The sequence below is a fragment of the Eleutherodactylus coqui genome, chromosome 1 (genome assembly GCF_035609145.1).
Source record: "Eleutherodactylus coqui strain aEleCoq1 chromosome 1, aEleCoq1.hap1, whole genome shotgun sequence".
Classification (NCBI taxonomy): Eukaryota; Metazoa; Chordata; class Amphibia; order Anura; family Eleutherodactylidae; genus Eleutherodactylus; species Eleutherodactylus coqui.
The window spans coordinates 183,436,966-183,451,448 of record NC_089837.1 but is presented as its reverse complement, the minus strand read 5'-3'; the positions used below and the strand labels follow the sequence as shown (position 1 = coordinate 183,451,448).

The 14,483-nt window shown below is 41.7% G+C and overlaps 1 protein-coding gene across 5 annotated transcripts in view; it reads left to right on the top strand.

Moving 5' to 3' along the window:
• Window positions 1-14,483, top strand: part of ASRGL1 (asparaginase and isoaspartyl peptidase 1) — a 43,050-nt gene that overhangs the window by 25,559 nt on the left and 3,008 nt on the right. For 4 of the 5 annotated variants that reach the window (XM_066604437.1, XM_066604446.1, XM_066604455.1 and 1 more), the window contains 3 exons: window positions 770-924; window positions 4,813-4,931; window positions 10,126-10,236. In XM_066604437.1, the coding sequence (XP_066460534.1) occupies window positions 770-924; window positions 4,813-4,931; window positions 10,126-10,236 (385 nt within the window). The remainder of the gene's footprint in view (window positions 1-769; window positions 925-4,812; window positions 4,932-10,125; window positions 10,237-14,483) is intronic. The other variant, XM_066604463.1, reaches the window with a different exon arrangement.

Genomic DNA, 14,483 nt, shown 5'->3' with positions numbered 1-14,483 from the left:
CTTTTATTTGCACACAGGTGTTTTTCTGTCCTGTTTGTGGGCGAAAAAATTGGTTTGGAAATAGGACCCATTCATTTGAATAGGTGTTTGGATACAGACTTTTTTAACTCTGATTTGTTTAAAAAAAATTTGTAGCATATCCTATTCGTGTCCTGTTTTCAGATGAGAATAGCACATGTCAGTGTGTAGCTTTCAACATGTCGGACAGCACATGGACGGGATGCCAGAGTGTTGTCTGATGCGAGTTGGGCCCAAGAATCGCTTGAAGCATCTTTGCAAATAGTCTTGAATAAAAAAAGAATCCTACAGTTTTATTTAAACAGGTCGAATACTAGAGCATTGATAAATGGAACAGGCTTCATTCACTGAGCAGCCACTGAGCTCTGAACTTGTATCTCCATAAGCATGTCGGAAAGCAGAACTTGAAAAACAAGAAGCAGTGTACCGTGGAGAAGCTGAAAACATAATACAGCTTGAACTTCCCCATGTACAATAAAAAGGGTTTTCCATGAAAACAATACCCATATGCTGTAGCTTCATATTCCCTTTTGTATTCTTTACAGAAAGCAATATTGGAATCTAACAGAATGGATAGTAATCCGTTCCTCCTCCTCCAGCTAGGCACATCCTATACAGGGCAGAGATATTTTAACACTATAACTGCTTATAACAAGCTCCTTGCCCACTTCTTGTATAGAATATTAAGTAATATGGGCTATATACTGTATATATCCAGCACTTCATTTATTTAGCTTTTTTATGTCCTTAGACAAATCACTTGCTTCTAACCAGTCAAGGCGCATCTCTGTTTGCTAAGGCACAAGGCATTTCAGAAGTTCCTGGTGAACAACTCATCACTGAACGTTCAAGAGAGAGATGGAGGAAGAATCTGAAACCTGGTTCAAACCCAGTGGCGTACCAATTGTGAGCTTAACCTGTGTTTTTAATGTCTAACCCAGTGTTTTCCCAACAGTGGTTCTGAAGAACCCGTGTCCTCTAGGTACTGATCGGAGGTTCCTCACAACATGGCAGCAGCTGTCACTTTTAGGGAAGGTGAACTGCTTTCCACCTACTTACAGATACTTCACAAAACCGTTAACAAGTCTCAAATAGCACAGGAGGAGAGTTAAGAGTGTGTTACCTAGCTTTACACATGGCTGCTTTAACCCCCTTAAGGACATGGCCTTCCCTTTTTTTTTTCCTTATTTCCCATTTTTCCTCCTCACAAGAGTTGTAATTTTTTTCAAAAAGTATTTATCCATCAACGTAGATGTCAAGTGCTTATTGCTTGCAGGACGAGTTGTATTTTTAAATGCCCCTATTTAATATACCATATAATGTACTAGAGAAGTGGAGTGAAATGGGAATAAAATTGCAATTCCGCCATTTTTTATTTATTTTTTTTGTTACTACGGTTTCCATACTGCAGCAAAAACAACATAACTTTATTCTATGAGTCAATTTGATTATAATGATACCAAATTTATAGTTTTGTGTGGTTTTTTTTTTGCTGCAGTACTTTAAAAAACAAAAAAAAATTATTTTTGAAAAAAAATATAATTTTCTTTCAGCATTTTTTGACAGCCATAACTTCATCTGTCTGTCGACCATAATTGTGTGAGGGCACTTTGAAATGCAAACGACTTGATGTTCGTTTTTTATGAAATTGCAGATGCAATTATTTTATCACTAATATAATACACTGCAGTACCAATATAGTGCAGTGTAGTATACTTTTGACAGCTCTCCTATGAGAAAGAAGCCAAATATGCATCACCTGATACTTCAGAGCAGGCTCAATCACTATATTCCCTAATGGCATTCAGAAAGACAGATTGCAATATGAGGGAGCTAAATGTTTAGTGCAGACTAATGTGCAGCAACTGAACCCAAGATTGGGGGAGGGGTGACTGCAGATAACATAGTCTGCACATATGAACTGATACCAAGGATGCCAGCCATAGATAAGTGTGACACGTCATACAGGAATACAACCCCTACTAGCAAAGCAGTGGATTGCCCGATATCGCCACAGTGCGCCACACTGGTAGGGCATCCTGGGCTTGCCCAGCATCTATATAGCACACTGTATGCAAAAAAAAAGCACTGAAAAATGCTGTTGTCAATTTAAAACCTTGCCTCCAGCTGCCATAGGGATCCATTGGACAGGATTGAATGCTTTTATGCACCTGGCTGTTTGAGCAGGAGCCCACATGTCAGACAGCCGAGCCCTGGCATGGGATTCCTATGCCACCCTTTGGCTAGGCCGCCGTGGTTTTATGGTAACCTAGCCAAAAGTCCTTTTGTGACTACTGTAAAACATGTATGACTGGTCACCAAGGAATTAACAGAATATTACACTTTGATTCAAAATTTTTATAAAGTTTTAAGTACTGTTTAGTATATTTATATTGTGCCAGGTGAAAATGTATCAGTATGGATGGGATGTAATATGATTTTCTTTTATTTTACAATTCAGGTTTGTCATGGCAGTGAAAGGGTTCAAATGCATTGCCAGTCTATTATTTTCAGTCCATATCATCGCTAATTTCTTACAGTGTTCCCTACACTGTAGGTATTTATGAATCTGTTTTTGGCTAAGGTCTCCCTCACACAGTGTTTTTCAATGCTGTGTTCACTGCAGATTCAGCCTGGTTTCAGCCGTGCTGGCATGCGTTCTTCTAGTGTTTTGCCTGCTTTTTAGCACAGCTGAAAACGCAGCCAAGAATGCTGAAAAAAAAAAACATGCTCACCTGTCAGGTCCGGAGAGTCCCCGACGGCACCTCCGTGCAGGCTGCCGGGCACTTGTCAAGCCAGCAGAGGATCTTTTGCTAGTGACAGGGATTAGAAATCCCCACCTCCAGCAAGAGATTGCTCCGATTGGCTGAGAAACGCTGAGTATCAGCCCACTCAGCCAATCACAGCCAGCGCTGGATGCTCCAATCACAGCCACACACCCCACCCCCGCATGTGAAGGTAGATGGGTCACACCAAACAAAAAAAAAAAAAACTGTTCTCCAGATAATGCACAATGGTATAGCCTCAAAAGCACTTCTCAGGGATGCCTCCACAGAGTGCACCCCTAATCCAGAAATGCAATTTTTCTCACGGCATTTCTTATTCAGCAGATGATAAGACTAGTATTTCTTATCTGGAGAATCGATTAATTCCATAAAATCAATGCAACGCGTTTTGGCTCTTAACCCCTTGAGTGGCGGGTTTCCTACCACCCTGTCGTACCCACCAGGGCAGGTTTTTTAAAATGGTCTAATCATTGAATTTCAACTAATTTTGCAGTTGCGTCTCAAGAGCCATAACTTTTTCATTTTTCCATTGACATGGCCATATGAGGGCTTGTTTTTTGCGGGACAAGTCGTGATTTTTTAAACAGGGGGGAGGAAAAAAAGAAATGGGGAAAAAAGAAAAAAAGGGGCCATTTCATTAATGGGTTAAATAATGCATTAACTTCCTTCTCTGGGTCATTACGATGCATGGATACCACATGTGTGATTATATTTTTGATTTTTTACAAAGTAAAGGGAGACAAGTGTTTTTATAATTTTTATTATAATTTTTTTACTTTTTTTTTTTTTGTCCCTTTAGGGGACTTCCACAGGGACCCATCAGGACCCCCTCATCACATTCCAGGGGTCCGATGGTGACAGCCCTTTACATGCTGCAGTGACAGCCCTTTACATGCTGCAGTCACATAGACTGCCGCATGTAAAGGGTTAACACAGCAGAGATCGGAGGTTTTCTCTGATCTCTGCTGTAAGAGCAGGTACCTAGCTGTCCTCTGACAGCCAAGCACCAAGCTCTCCCTGCCACAGAGACCATCGGCTTGCTGTAAACAAAGCAGGAGATTGCCTACATGTCGGCAATATCTTCTGCTGGTTTTTCAAAGCCCTTGCACTGCTCTGTGTGGGTCTGTGCAGGCAGAGCACACTGTCACAGCTTGTGGCATTGTGCTCTGCAGCTCCCATAGTGATACATAGCCCGGAAATCTTCCGGGCTATGTCGCTATGAGCAGTGAAGCTCGTCCCGGAAAATTTCCGGACGTGCCACTCAAGGGGTTAAGGGAGTTTTGTTTGTTTTTTCCAAGCAAATTAAATATTAATTTGGGGGGATGGCGATGTCGCAAAGAAATTAATTCTGCTCTCATATGTTTAAAACATTTAATGCGTAGGATACATAATGTTATATATCTCTTGCTGGGAACAATCACATTTTGCTCTACTGGCTAACACGGTACCAAACCTTTATTTTAATAGTTTGGACTTTTGCAGAAGTGGTGATACCAATCGTGTTTGTTTTATATGATGAGCCTCGTGTGGCACAGAGTGTTAAGGCAGCAGCAATGCAGTCCTAAGCTTTCCCTCATGACTGGAAAGATGTGGGTTCAATTAGCCGGCTCAAGGTTGACTCAGCCTTCCATCCTTCCATATATATGTGTGTGTTAGAAGCTCATGGGATAAGAGATTAAATGTAGCCACATGTGCTGGGGATGAGTATTGTAGTTTTGTATTTCAATTAGGGAAACAGTATATTGGAAATCAAGTGAGTGGAACACAGTGGTGAGATTTCCTTTAATGTCTCCAAACAGAGGTTGGACAGATATCTGTCTGGGATGATTTAGTGAATTCCACACTGAGCAGGGGGTTGGACCTGATGACCCTGGAGGTCCCTTCCAACACAACCATTCTTTGATTCAATAAAATGCAGTATTTTATTGTATTATCCACTTTGTAAGTAATTCTGCCTTATTTACCTCTTAATTGCTTGACTGATCCGGAATATTTTTTTCATTGGTAGAGGCTTGGGAACTGTTGGTGCTGTTGCCATTGACAGACAAGGCAACGTGGCCTGTGCTACATCTACTGGTGGAATGACGAATAAAATGGTTGGACGAGTTGGTGATACAGCTTGTATAGGTAAGAGAAAACTTACCAGATAAGGCTCTGTTCATATGCTTTCTCCATCTGCTCACTTCTGTGGCAGGTTAGAAAGTGGTAGGGGAGGAGCAGATATTAAGGGAGTTGACCTTCTTGACAGAGGTTTTTGCAAAAAAACACAGCGTTTTTCAATGCTGCGTTTACTGCAGTTTCAGCATCATTGGCATGTATTTTGCCAGTGTTTTGGCTGTGTTTCCATAGTGAGGGGTCTCTGTATTGGGCAAATATTGGTATATTCTTCATCCTTGCTAGTCCATAATGAAGTATATATAGCCATAGGTCCAAGTCTGTATCCTTTTGCTCTACTGTCTTATCCAGATCTTTAACTTTATCCAACATAACCACAAAGCAGTGTATAATATCTACCTTTTACTAAGGATAATCCTCATAACAGTCCCTCTAATACTGCTATATGTGGATGATTAAGGGGTATTCACATGGAACTGGTTTGCTTCATATCTGCACCAAATCAGCATTGTGTGAATGCACCCTAAAAGAGCAGTCAAGGAGCATTCTTACAGTGCTGTTCACTATGCTGTGGAATTGTCACAATATACCAAAAATGATATTGATTTTGTGTCCTTTTGACAAGGATTTCCTCAGGTTCCGTATTATCTGGAGCACAAAATAGAATAATTCTGTACAATAGTATACACTACAATTATAATGAAAACTCCAGGTGGCCAGTTCCTGACCTATGTTCTCTTTAACCATTTCATAATTGAGTTGATGTATCATCCCAGTCTCTTGAAACAAAATCCCTAAATACAGAAAATCAACAGTCAAAACCTAAATCTCAGATCTTTTATATTCTTTCCTTACTTGATGAAATGATTTAAAAAAACAAAACAAAACAAAAGCAATAGTTAAGGCTGTACTCACATAGGGGCAGATATACTATTCAAAATATGACCATTTTCTGCAGCAAATTGACGAGCAAACCTTGAATACTTTGTGTTTTTTAGACACTTCGAACACTTTTCTTTTCCCCAACTTGACCAAAAAAAATTTATGGTGAATTGAGCCAAAATTTTGGAGTCAATTTAAGTGTGGACTAAGCAGACTAGCAGGTGGTCTTAATTAACACTAAATAGTCTTAAAAATGTAACAGCAAAGTTGCTGCGGTAAATGTGCATTTTAAGACTGCCCGGTCTACGTTAGACAGTATTATAAATAAGCCTGATTCTCCTTAGAAGATGATCATTGCTGTGGTCAATGATTGGCTGCAGCAGTCACATGACCTGGTCAGAAGAAACCAGGAAGGACAGAGTGGTTGTGAAGCACTCTTACGTCATGGGAAATCCCCTTTAATCCAGGGTATAAAAGAAAGCACTGCAGATCATACTTAATTATATAGCGATTGTAATAAACCTATCACCACCATTATGTAAGAATACACAACTCTTAATGAAGAAATATAGATATAGTTTCAAAGGCATTTAGGTTTCCCAGAACTATGCATATGAACATCCTTTGACTTCTTCATCTTGTTTGCAGTTTTCATGTTGGCCACTAGATGTCAGAATAGGCTCTATTCTTGTATGATGAATGCCACAATGCTTTCCAGCTTTACTGTATTTGCCAAATAACAAAGACATGCAGTACCAAATGCTGACCTTTTGGCCGAGCATTGCCCTTCAGTGCAAAATAATGGGACCCACATGCCCTTATATCTGTCCCAACATAGTCATACTATTTTTGCTTTTTATAGTTTTATTCTCTTTATGTATTTTATTGTGATTGATCCTGAAAGCTAATGAGCTGGTGCTCTATGGGTGGTATTCCATTGATGATCCTTCTACAATAAAACAAAACCTAAAGAACAGTATTCATGGCTTGCTATTGTCTGTTATCTCAGACCATATTTTTAAATTTAACTAAGGGTTTTTTTCACATCTGTGCTGTGGCTGGATCCATCTTCGATACCATCCATTCCTGATCGAACCCTCTGACTTTACAGTGGTGTTTGTCAAGGTTCCTTTCATTCTTATCATTGCAAAATAGTAGTCTGACCCTTCAGCTGCCAGGACAGTGTTCACATTTTTAACAAATTAAATTGAATTTCAAATGAAAAAATGACCCCCTCATTCTAGTTTATTTTCTGCAAGTAGACCCTTGGCATGTTGTGAAAATGGAAGCCAGCACTTCAGACATGGCTGCCTTAATGAAATTTTGCACAAAGTGAAACATTTTGTAAAATGTATAAAAATTCATGATTATGGATAAGCGTCTCATTCAAGCAGAGCTATGGACACCCAATACTCCCTAAAGATGATAAAACGAATGTTCAGTGTTAATTCTGCCACATACACCTATATCCACATACACACGTGCTCACTTAATCACCAGAACTACATAACCTGAAATCTCTGATCCAAAAACCATTAAAGGGGAACCGCTCACCAGTTTTTGGCCGGTTAACCAATAGTATTCTGCAATATCTACCATTTCCACGCTACTTTTGCCATCAGCGCCGATAAAAGCATACCTGAGTAATAGGTGTGTAAAAAAGTTCCTGTGCCTCAAGGCGAGAAGTTCATTGGGCGGACCGCAGCATCTGACTAGTTGTTTTCTGCCCCTATAGACCCCTCTGACTTGGATGAGATGGTAGACGTTGCCTTCTGAAGTCTCGCAGTGTGCTGTGCATTTTATTCCCGGCACTTGCATAGAAAAACTCCCCCTTCTGTCAGCAGAATCGAGGTACTTGGAAAGGTGGACCTGGGTGGAAAACAACCAGCGAGAAGAAATTGTCTAGCCCACTCACCGGACTGCTCACCTTTATTTGCATGCAGCGCTGGAAATTTTTAAACGCCTATTACTCAGGTATGCTTTTATCAGCATTGATGGCAACAGCAGTGTGGGAACAATAGATACTGCACAGTTGGTTCACTGACCTAAAAACTGGTAACAGGTTGCCTTTATGTCACAAAGCCAACAGATCTGATTATGTGTAGATGATGATTAGAAGAGTATCTGCTTATCTTCTCTCCTTTAGGCCTTATTCACACGAATGGCTGAAAACTGCGGGAACGAGAGAAAGCCGCGACCATGTTGTGGCTAAATCTTGCGTTTTCTCGCCCATTTACGCAGCTGAGTTAGGCATGTTCAGCCCGGAATTCCTTTGTCCAGCATAAATACTTCAACTGGTTCAATAGAGCCAGCTGGCGTAGTTTAGCAGAGCTAGCCGGAGCTAAACCCCCTCTCCCTCCCTTTTGCCGGCAGCTCCCATAGAATCCTATGGGAGCTGCCGGCTGATCGAGGCTGAAAGATAGGACAAAACCAATCTTTTCCTGCTGCGTCAAAACCTCACCCGGCGTATTTTGCCGCCAATGTCCTATCTTCATAGGCTGAATGTCTTTACGCAGCTAATAATTGCCAATGTGAAAGAATACATTGGAATCCAATGCTTCACATGTTTTTTATTTTTTTTGTTGCGTAAAAACACTTGTGTGAATGGGGCCTTAGTAGGCAAAAAGTCTATGTGTCCTGTCTGATAGGTAAGAAGGGCTATGATAATTTGAAGAAAGGCTCTTGTATCCCCTGCTCAGGTGTCACTGGAGACTGTACAGGGGAGATACTGAATGCTTCAGGTCTATTTATTTACTAGAGAAATGCAGCTCCTCTGGCGATACCCATAAAAACCGTTTAGACCTGCTTCTGTCTGTCAAAATGTGAGATAAATATCTGTGGAAAGGACCAGCACTGAAGTCCTAAAAATGATTCCCTCAGTTTGAAAGCCTAAGGCCGGCTTCACACGAGCGTGACGGGCTCCGCTGCGGAATATTCCGCAGTGAAGCCCGTCACGGCGCCCCCCAGAGACCCCATACTTACCAGCGGAAGATAGCGTGAAGACGCTTCCCCGCCCACCGCCGTCGCGTCATGTGACACGCCCACCGCGTCACATGACGCGGCCGGCCGTGTCACGTGACGCGCCGGCCGCGTCATATGACGTGGCGGCGGTAGGTGGGGAAGCGTTTTCACGCTATCTTCCGCTGTGTTACAGCGGGAGATAGCGTGAACGGACGGCTTCCATTGACTGCAATGGAAGCCGTCAGCGCGTACACCCGCGGCAAATAGAGCATGCCGCGGGTGAGGACGGGAGATTTCACGGTGCGAAATTCCGCGGTGGAATTCCGCATCGTGAGCATTGAGCTATTAGGTTCAATAGAACCTAATAGCAGGGGGCAACGCAGCAGATTTTTGCCGCGAATTTACGCGGCGTAAATCCGTTCGTGGGAAGGAGGCCTAAATTATTGCATCTGATTAGACATGCTCAGTTTTTTATCTCAAAACTCATCAGATCATGTTATTTTATAGGTCTTGTTCAAATGTTTATTCTAAGAATGACCACTAGATGTCACTGTAGTGTGATGAAAAGTTACTTCATTTCAGTGTGTACCTATATTTTAAAGTGGCTTCACTAGTTGGGCAACAAATTGTCGAAGAGGGGTTTGTGATAAAATAATAAAAGCATTACTTATCCATACATTCCCCCACTGCTCAAGTTTCCCTTGCAGGCTGTTTATTTGGCTACAGCAGTGATGAGCCCTTTTACCTACATGACCACTACAGCCAAACACTGGCCTCATTGGTCTTGTGCTCTATATGGCTGAGGCCAGTGATTGGATGCGGTTGTGATTTGAGTATACGGACATGTTAATGCTGCAGCCAAGTAAACCGAGACAAGCGGAAGAATAAATTGATACTATATGCTTCTGCTATTGTCTTATCATATTTCCAGTGACTTGGGAAAACCTCTTGAAGAGAGTAGATGAACAGCATGTAGAAATAAAGGTACATTTAATGTATAATCACCATTTGACTCGTGGCCCAACTCTTGTATGCTACAACTCCTCTCTTCTAGTAACGTTGTGTAGCATGCCTGCAGAATGTATTACACAACCAATATGCTTTTGTTTTCTCCAAGTAATTAACACAATGATACTTTTAAAGTTATCTGAAAGAATAGTTGCAAAATACAGTCAAACGTCAGTTCAGCCAAGCAATGGGAAAAGATATGGATGAAGACAGGTTGTGTGGGCAAACTGTAGAATCCTGTCGTTACCCACTTGAGCAGGGGACAATCTGTCGCAAAAGGGAAGAAACATGTAGTAATTTAATACTTACAACGGGATGGGGAATGTGTAATCTTGTCTTGTTCTGTTACATGCAGGTTCTGGAGGTTACGCCAATAACAGTGTTGGTGCCGTCTCAACCACGGGGCATGGTGAAAGCATTATGAAAGTGATCCTAGCAAGGCTTATTCTACACTATATGGAAAATGGTAAGATGGAACGTCTGTACTGCCGCATGTGACTATGGCTATCCCTAAACGTAGGAACTTGCTATAATTTTTGTTATTAGGAACAAGCTATCACAATTCTGCTGTGGTTGGTTCCACCATGATGTGGCAGTTTGCGGTTTATATATTGAGGTTTATATGAATCAAGTAAATAGCTGTTAGCCAAGAGGAATTAATCCCTATTGCCATAGCTGTTCGTGGTTCATCATTAACCCTTTAACACTACAGGACGTCTAGTTACATCCTGTAGGTTCGGGGTATGTATGAAGGGGGATTGCTGGGCGATCCTGCTCCAAACAATGCAGGTGCCCGATGTTTCTTATAGCCGACACCCGTTCGCAACAGGTCTGATAAGCCCCTCCACTCACTGGAGCTGTTAACCCTTCAATGTTCAGGGTCCAGCAATGCCCCCTGCGATAAGATAGTGGGCTGCCATGGTATCCGGGAGCCTTCTGAAAGGCCTCAGGGCTGCTATTGCAGATTGCCTACCAAGCTACTATGATGTAGCTTGATATATTGTGTGTCAGATTGTTGTATAATGTAATGTTATGGCATTGCATCATGCTGCAGGAGCCATCAAACTATCGCAAGTTCTTGCCCACTATGGGGACTAAAAAGGTAAAAATTAGTTTAAAACCTTTTTTTTTTTAACTTTTGCCATATTTAGAATAAAATCTAAATAATAAAACAATCTATCAAAGTAACGCATTATTTACCCCGCACAGTGAATGTCTTCAAAAAGTTGTATTTACTCCAAAATGATACCAATAGAAACTACAGAACGTCCCACAAAAACATTTTCCCCAGCACAACTATGTCTACAGAAAAATAAAAAAATTATGGCTGTCAGAGGATGACAGCAGAAAATACCTTACAAAAATGTAAATATCTTTTTAAAAAGATAGTACAGCAAAAAAAACTAGGTATAAATTTGGTATTGTAGCAATCGTACTGACCCATAGAATAAAGTTATCATGTCATTGTTGATGCAGTGCGTAAGCAGTAGAAACAAGACGCACCCAAAGATGGCAGAATTTTGTTTATTTTTTCCATTTTACTTCAATTAGAATTTTTTAACATTTTTCTGTACATTATATGGTAGAATATAAAGTACAATTGAAAAATAGAACTTGTCCCGCAGAAAACAAACCCTCATACAGCGACGTCCATGGTTAAATAAAATCGTTATGATTTTTTAGTGGAGAGGAAAAAACATAAATGGAGGGTGATGGGGGGGCGGGGAGGTCTGTGTCGTTAAAGGGATTGTCCCATGATTACATTATTTCTAACATAGACCGTCACAGGCCATCAAAAGGTGTATCGTTAAGGGGTTAATAAAGACCGATTTTTATTCTCCCACATAGAGATCACCGGCGGGGTCTTTTGTCTCCTAGATGGGGTTAACGTCAAGCATGCTTCTAAAAGACCCCATTTTGGATTCAAACCGTCCTGCCTATGTTGGGAAATAAAGGTTGTTCTTTGTGAAGTAAGCCTGCCGTTACATGTGCTAAGCGGCGCCTGCCCACTGGCCGTGTCTTTGTATGGTGCATGGTTTCACCCTGGTGTGAGGTCCAAGGGAAGGACTTTCTCCAATAGGAGCAGCTCTACCACTGGGTTATATTACCAGCCCCAAAAGGATGATATGTGATTGTGCTGATCATCGGCACAACCAGACCAGGTGAGAGCCTTACCGATCTGTTGGTCGACACTTGTTATCCTGGATTATCTTTGGTTTACTGTACCGGATAGTGCCCTGTATGTTACTTTCTATCCCTAAGGGTGATCCCGATCTCATTGGGCCAAATTTATTAAATGGTCTAAAGGAAAAACTCTGTTGCCCATAGCAACTAATCACAGCTTACATTTTGTTGGAGCAGCATAAGAGATCACACAAGAGATATATCCATCACAGAATGCGGCCATACTTACTAATATACTGATGCAAAATACAAGGGCAGGTATACCTCGCCATAAAGACAGCCAGATTCCTACATGGAGGAGCCACCGCACAGGTGAGTGATACTGATGAACAACCACTCACACACCTACCACATATAGGGGAGTGGCTGCTTAGTATTATATTTATCCTATACGCTGGTAAGGCATACAGGCATGGCAATACCTCTTGTTTATCAGCATTTATGATTATATTTGCAGCAACAGTCTGACTTGAAATCCTGGTGGAGCCCAGATTGTCAGTGCCAGTGTGGGCCACTTTTAAGGTGCAGGTCAGCCCACTGAATTGAATGTGGCATCATAAATGGGTTGTAAGCCTGCATGATGCACCACACGTATCATGTGGCCTGACACCCTCTGTATGCCTTATCTATGTGCAAGTAGGATAATAACCAGCTGGGCATGTGAGTGGTTGTTCAGGAAGTATGGCTGCCTTATGTGGGGGAAATATATATATATATTTTTTTTATATTATATAATTTATTTATCACACACGCTCATATTTTCTCGTTTTTTCTTCTATGCTGTGACCAGATTCTCTTTTAGACCTTTTCATAAATATGTCCCTTTGTGTCAGTGGATTGTTACACTGTTCTGGTTTTATTCCCATCCACTAGTAGTAATTAAGGGTAATATAACTTTTACAACTGATGCTGTAAATATATTTTTATTACTTGTCAGTAATATACAGTGCAATCATATTGTAGTAAATGCCACCGGGAGAACTTTGTTCTCATTTGTATGTATTAATCAGCTCTGGTTTCTGCTGTACGAGAGTTGCTGAAATACACACATGGGGGAGATTTGCTGTTCCAAATGAAGCAGAACTCTTCTGCATATTGTACCACTTGTTGTAGACACTCCTTAAGGGCTCCTTCACACTGGCGAGAAAATCATGCAAGATTTGTGCGTTGCAAGACACACAAATCTCGCCAAAATATGAAACCCAATCTTTAGAATGGGTTCATTCACACTTCATACACTACAGTGCCATGCAATGTTTCCCTGCATGGCACTGTAATGCAATGAGGGGCCCCAGTGGGAATAGTGACTCCCCCTCCACTCTTTCTCCCCATAAGGGCCCCGATAGTAATAGTGGGCCCCCACAGTGACCCCGGTAGTAATAGTGGGCCCCCACAGTAGCAATGTTAACCCCACAATAGTCCCGGTAGTAATAGCTCCCCCAAACAATATACTTACCTTCTTGTAATCAGCGCCGCACACTGACTGCAGTGTGAGTGCCCGGAACGCTTCCTCCCTTCTTCTTTCCTGCGACACTAAGGAGGAGACGTCAGGGAAGGAGGATTCCCGTATGTGCACCCGGGATCAGCGCCGCAGAGTGATTACCCGCTGGGAAGCCGCTGCAACCTGGCCGGTAATCGCTACCGTGGTAAGCAGCCGTCGGTGCATGTGCTAGAAGAAAGGGCTCTGCGTGTCTCCTCCGGCACGCGTGTCTCCTCCGGCACACGTGCCATAGGTTTGCCCCCACTGCTATAGGCCAAAGCAATAAAGAAATTGTTTGGGATAAACATAACTAAAAACACACAAGAATCTCAATCCTCAGGGCTTAGTCACACGGGCGCATCAGCGCCCGTGTTACTGCACTAAAAGACGGCTGCACTGCAGATGGGGACAAATCTCTGCACCGCCAGAAGAAAGAACATGTGACTGGTTCCATTGCCGGTCATGTGTTCTTTCTTCGGCGCTGCAGGGAGTCGTCTGTCCTGAAGTGCGGCTGTCTTCTTCGTGCAGTAAGGGCTCAGTCACACGGGCGCCGCTGCGACTGTGTGACTAAGCCCTGAGTCATTAAAATCTGAAATTTTTTAGTATTTTTAAGTGCATTGAAATTTTGTTCTCAACCGGCCTCTCATGGTTGGGGATTTTTTATAAATAAATGTAACTGTAAATAGCTTGACATAGCAGGGTGTGTCTCCTATTATCTTTGTATATAAAACAAAACAACAAACCTTTGATTGCGTGTATTTCGAGTTCCACGAGAGTCATTTAAAATGAGGATTTTGTCGTGGAAATTATTTTTTAAACTTGTATGAACCCTGTACTATATTACTGATTATTGGCTTGCATGGATATTTAATGTAGGTGGCTCTGTGTTATGTGTTACATACTGTATGTTAATTTTTTCTGAGATCCTTTTTTTTTTCTTTTTGCCTTTTGTGTCGAGATGCAATTTTATAAGATTAGGAAAATTTATAGCTGATTTCTTTGAAAAAGAGCCACACTGGCTGGCTGGTAGTGCAGCTCAACCCCATTCA